This window comes from Marmota marmota, unplaced genomic scaffold (assembly GCF_001458135.2).
Source record: "Marmota marmota marmota unplaced genomic scaffold, marMar, whole genome shotgun sequence".
Lineage (NCBI taxonomy): Eukaryota > Metazoa > Chordata > Mammalia > Rodentia > Sciuridae > Marmota > Marmota marmota.
The window spans coordinates 4,750,835-4,757,023 of NW_026000076.1; the positions used below are offsets into that span (position 1 = coordinate 4,750,835).

Here is a 6,189-nt window from a genome sequence, read left to right on the forward strand (position 1 = left end):
TTTTTCCCAGACAGGACACGGTGCAGGGGATCTAACCCAGTGCCTCACGCATGGTTGTCAAGCCCTCTACCACTGAGCTACAATCCCGTCCCAATAAATGATTATTAACCACACAAATAATGATGGTAATAGAATAGAATGATACAGAATATATTAATAGATGAATTATTACCTTACAGACTATGTTCTACATAGAATGTAGAATATGATGTAATTAACAGAATGTAATGTATAGAAAGTAGACTATAATGAAAAGTTGAGGGGAAATCTTCCAAAACTTTCTCCCAAGTAACTACAACAGAGCATGTCCACTTTAAGAGATATTTAACAACATGGTTCAGAACACAGACTCAGGAGTCAAATAGCTGAGTGGTTCCAAGTGCAGGTGTGGTTCTGAGCAAGTCACCCAGTCTCCCTCTCTCAGTTGCCTTCTCTGTAAAGTCAGCCACTCGGGGTGCTGCAGGCAGTCATAAGCCTCTGAAGGACTGGTTATGGATGCTCTTGTCATTAGCACAGAACGCCACAGTGAAAGCCAGCTGTCTTGTTGTATGCAGCTTGTTACATTCCATTTCTTTTTCTTCCTTCCTTCCTCTAGTGCTGGAACAGGGGATTGGAAGGGCAAATGCTTCTACACGACAGACACAGAATGTGACCTCACTGATGAGATTGTGCAGGATGTGCAGCAGACATATTCTGCAAGGGTCCTTTCCCTCCTGCCACGGGACTTAGATACCACTGGTTCTGCCAGGGACCCTGTCCTTCAAAATGCCCCCAAGTTTATACCTTACCTGGAAAGTAAGTAGCTCAGTTTGTAATACATTTATTCTTGTTGTTCTGACTGTCTAGATATCCTTCCCACTTGACCTACAAGCAACCAGCTGAACATATGTGGCCATGGGTGACTTTCAGCTTTCCCCACCATACATATCACACCCCATCTGTCCTATCATCAGACCAGAAATCCCAGTTTAGGAAATTCCCCAAATGGTCACTAATTCATGAAGAAACCACAGTTTCCCTTTGAGCCTGTGCTGACCTATTTCAATCGTTTGAACTTGAGTCCCATGATATGCCAGCTCTTGGCCTGTGTCATTGATCTTGCACTTACTAGAGGTGGCTCTCACCCTGCCTCCCTCATGCTGGTTTTGAAAATGTGGGATGCTTGCCTGTCTGTCTTCCTCTAGTAAGCCAACCCTGGGATCTAAGGAGGGAATGCAGAGAATTCCTGCCAAGTAGCAGAATCAAATATTTTTTATCACAACTATGGTTCTGAACTAGGCATTTTAAATAAACATGTGTGCCATATTAAGAAGAGTGAAATCAGCTTTTCTTTTAAAGCTTGCTGGTTAGAATGAAAGTGTGTATTATTGGTGTTTTCATATATACCCCTCTGGCTACCCTGTGATGGTGAAGGGTGCTCCAGGTAGGGATAGTGAGAAGAAGGGTTAGAGAGACAATCAACCAATCTTTTCCTTCTGTATCCACTTTGCCAGTCTCATTACCCCAGATGAATGTGGCCACCTTCCAGGGCCCCTATTGGCAAGACTCTGTCTCCAAACTCAGTGCCATAGCTGTGCATCTCTGTGGCACTAGGCTAAAGCATAGATAAAGCCAAGCCCCCTCTCATAACTACAGGATCATTGGTACTCACTATCCCTTAGTTGATGACATTTTCATAATTTCCTCCTATAGTTGTTGAGTCTTGGTAATCCAATTCAAGTCTTTGTGAGTACAAGATAGAAAATATTAGCCAGGTGTGATGGCACGTGCCTGTAATCCCAGCGGCTCAGGAGACTGAGATAGAAGGATTGGGAGTTCAAAACCAGCCTCAGCAACTTAGCAAGGCCCTAACCAACTTAGCAAGATCCTGTCTCTAAATAAAACATAAACAAAGCGGGCTGGAGGTGTGGCTCAGTGGTTAAGTGTCCTTGGGTTGGATCCCCATACCAAAAAAAAAAAAAAACAGAAAATATTTTTTACATGCACACACACATACTTTGCCCTGTGACTTGCAGGAAATGGATGTTAAATGGGATGTGTTTTACTGTTATTCAGCTAAAGCACATGAGAAAAATGAGCCATTGCAAGGACCTAGAGGTTAAAACAGATTCCTTGACATACCAAGGACATTTCTGAGGCCTTCCCACAGTCCCCCCCCAACTTTTTGTGCATAAACTATGGGAACTTTCACAACTGCACACTCTTCAGTATGGTAGCCATGACCACTTAAAATATGGCTAATGCCAGAAGTATAAAACACACACTGAATTTTTTTTTTAAATTTTTTAAATATTTATTTTTTAGTTATCAGCGGATACAACATCTTTGTATGTGGTGCTGAGGATCGAACCCGGGCCGCACGCATGCCAGGCGAGCGCGCTACCACTTGAGCCACATCCCCAGCCCCCTGAATTTGTAAAAATGTAAAATATTTCACAAGTTTTTGTGTCAACTACATCTTAAAATGATAATAGTGGAAGTATAGTGTGCTAACGTCTGTTACTAAAATTAACTTCACCTGTTTCATTTTACTTTTTCTAATGTGACTGACTATAAGGAAATTTAAAAATTCCTCTGAGGCACCCTTTGTATTCCCACGGGGCAGCACTGCCAGGGAATGTCTTAGCATTCAGCTCTGGGGCCACCACGCCGGCTGATGCCTGTGGAGTTGATTCTGTGTTTTATATGAGACAATAGAGCTGTTAACTGTGACAGCTAGATGAGGTTTACTTTGTATAGACTTATTTGGTCTCAACCAAGATCATTTTCTACATTTCAGCAAAACTTGGACAGCCAACAATTCAGAGTCTTGAACAAGTTGGGACAAAACTGAATGTGACAGTACAAGATGCACGGACATTAGTCAGAAGGAATAACACATTCCTAAGCCTCCGGGATGTCTTTGGCAAGGACTTAAGTTATATACTTTATTATTGGAAAGCTGAAAGCACAGGAAAGGTGAGAATTTTTCACTTGCTTTTATGTCTTGTTTTAAATTGTGGATCCTTGATTTTTATAGCCCACTTCTTCCCCAATTCAAACACAGCAGAACAGGAGTGGTTGAAAGGATAGTGGGTAAAGTAGATGGGGAAGGGAAAACAGGTCTTGGTTCTACCTGTGATTCTGAGCTGATTTGTCGCTTTAGGCAGAGCCACCTTGGAAACCTAGGATCCTCAGCCAAGGGACTGGACCAGATCTTCTCTAAGGGTCCTATCAGCTCTTACATGTCACATTTCTTCCTCTATTGAGGATCCCAGAAACAAAATTTACTGTACTTTTTTTATTTTAACCTGGACTAGAGATCAAACCCAGGGCCTCACACATGCTAGGCAAGGACTACCCCTGAGCTACATCCCCAGCCCCCAAATTTACTTTCTATTCAATAATTAAACCTTCCTTCTTTCTTTTCCTGTAGATAGTTTTCAAAGGGGCTACACTGGATTGGATGCCTAAATTGGATCTTCTTAGTCTTGGAAAAGTCATCCTTAGTAGTTATCAGGGATTACTGGTTAGCCAAGTCACTTCTAATCCTTCCTATGTCAGCTCTGTCCACATGGGCTTTGCTTAGAGCCCAGGTTTTTACTTCCACAGTGACTTAATAAAAGGGAAAGAATTCACTCTTGAGCCTGGAGGAATTAAGAACCCTTTCATCTTTTCACAGAAAACAGCCAAAACAGACACTAATGAGTTTTTGATTGATGTGGATAAAGGAACAGACTACTGTTTCAGTGTTCAAGCTGTGATCCCATATCGAACTACTAACCAGAAGAGTCCAGAAAGCCTTATCGAGTGTACGAGCCAAGAGAAAAGTGTCTTCAAAGGTGAGTGGCCCTGCCTGCCATTTGTCCAGGAGGCTTGGACGCCCCCACCTCGGGGTCAAGATGGACTTCTTTTGTTGAACATTCAGAGAGTAACTACCTTGGCTGTTTGAGGGTTTGTTTTAGGTTCTCTCAGGCTTTGGGACATTTAGAAGTGATTCTGTGTGGTTCCCTTGTATTAGCAAGTATTTCCCTGAACACGTACCACATGCCAAACTCTGTGGAACACTAGGTACATAGATTTTGTTTAGGATTTAGCATCAAGTCATAGATTTCTTTGGGCTCTCTCTTTTTTTTTTCTTTTTTTTCTGCTGACTTTTGGATCCTAAGGGAATGGTTTCTGGACCGACTATAGCAATACCTGATAGACTTTCTGAGTACCAGGTTGGGCCACATAGTAGGGACCACACTATGTGTGCACATGCACATAGCTGGGGCCCAGATATGTGGCTCTGGGAGATATGACAGGTGCCTGAGGTGGAAAGCCTATGAGTCTCTCTCTAGGCTGCCCAGGGGAAGTGCTCTGAGTATTTTCAGGGACCCAAATGTCAGAGGACAATAATGGTGACCTAGTTCCTTGATAAGATAAGGTTTTAAATTGTAAAAACCACTTTTGAGTGAAGTTTCTCTCCTATTTTTGCTGTTGACAAGAGAAGGCACCTTCCCTTTGGTACCAAACCCCTCTGGGCCATCCTACCCACAGCCTGCTCTAATTCTATCACCTCTGCCTTTGTGCACAGCCACGTCTGTGCTTCCCCTGTCTCTTCTGTCTGCTGAAATGTGCCCCCTGGGAGGTGTTTCAAAGGCCACCTACATCACCCAGTTGCCTCTCCTGTTCACCTGCAGGCTGGTAGCACTTCAGTCTCCCTCTTCTGTGAGACTGAATCATCTACAGGAATCAATGCCACCAAACTCAGCTTCATTTTTAGCTACTTGTTTCCAACAGCTGTTCTTACTTCCAACTACGTGTATCTTTTCTAGACTGTGAACATTATCAAGTGGTCCATTTAACACTTTTAACCTCAAAAACATGTAGATTTGACAAATTCTTTGCTAATCTTAGTGAGGTGCAAAAAAAAAAAAAAAGGATTGGTGTAACTTGGCGTAATGCTCTCAGTTCTACCCACTGGTAAATAGATTGAAGCTCTCCAAACTGATGTGGTTCTTTTTATTTTTCAGAAATGTTCTTCATTGTGGGAGCAGTGGTGTTCGTGGTCATCATCATCATCATCATCATCCTGTCTCTATCACTGTATAAGTGCAGAAAGGCCAGAGGAGGGCAGAATGGGAAGGAGCACTCGCCACTAAATGTTGCATAGAGAAGGCTTGTTGGAACTGCTGACTGAGGTACTGCTACACTGCACTGTGACCAAGAACGTTTAAGACAATAGAAGATACAGAAGCACAAATGAGTACTTTGGAGCACAAAGGCCGCTGGATCCCAAAACCTTAACATTCTGGTTTTGACATCAGCATTAGTCACTTTGGAATGTAATGAACGGTACAACCAATTCCAAATCGTTTTTATTTTAACACTATGGCACCTTTTGCACATATCATGCTTTAGATTGTATATTCTACACTAAAGAAGAAACTAGGTCATCCAAGCAGAAACAAAGGAACAGATGCCTTAAAATATCCCCGGTGAATTTGTAGAGAGCTTTTTGAGAGGCTGACTATAAATGCTATAGGAAAGTAAGATGGAAATTGGGTGGGCTTTTCTAACATACATCTGTCCTTTTGTAATATGGTGTTTAGGTTCCTTTCTTTTTCTTTTTTGTTTTCTTCGGTTGGAGTACTTTGGGAAGTTGAAAGCAATTGGCAAACTTATTTTAATATGTTAAATGCAGGAGACGTCTGTGTTGGACACTTTCCTAATATGCATTACAGTTTAGCACTTTAACTGACTACGTGGTGTCAATTAGACATTTGACAGCTAACTATATTTTTATAAGACTACTATACAAAGAAACTACATAGAGTTTATGATTTAAGGTACTTAAAACTTCTGTGGTTAACACTGTATATATTTATAACTTTTTTAAAAAAAGGTTTTGTATATGGAGATTTTCTATTTATATAGGTTCTATTTGTATATATTGAGTTAATTTATTTAATGTACTTTTATAGAAATAAAGGTGATTGGAAATTGAGACTATTGTGTTTATTATATCTTCCATTTATTATTTACAATGTGGTATTTGCATTAGTCAGCTCTGCTACAATAAGAAAATTACCCTAAAAAAATCTCAGTGGCTTTTAACAACATACCTTTATTTTTCACTTGTACTATATTTTGGTAACTGTAGGTTGGCTATAGGTTCCCATAGTGTCTCTTTATTGCAGGACTCAAAACAAAGGAAAAGTCTAT

General features: G+C 41.1%; 1 protein-coding gene across 1 annotated transcript in view; it reads left to right on the top strand.

Moving 5' to 3' along the window:
• Nucleotides 1–5,971, top strand: part of F3 (coagulation factor III, tissue factor) — an 11,139-nt gene extending 5,168 nt beyond the window's left edge. The window contains exons 3-6 of the mRNA XM_015500872.2: nucleotides 596–795; nucleotides 2,780–2,958; nucleotides 3,662–3,821; nucleotides 4,998–5,971. Of these exons, the coding sequence (XP_015356358.1) occupies nucleotides 596–795; nucleotides 2,780–2,958; nucleotides 3,662–3,821; nucleotides 4,998–5,137 (679 nt within the window). The 3' untranslated portion in view covers nucleotides 5,138–5,971. The remainder of the gene's footprint in view (nucleotides 1–595; nucleotides 796–2,779; nucleotides 2,959–3,661; nucleotides 3,822–4,997) is intronic.
• The last annotated feature ends 218 nt before the right edge of the window (nucleotides 5,972–6,189 follow it).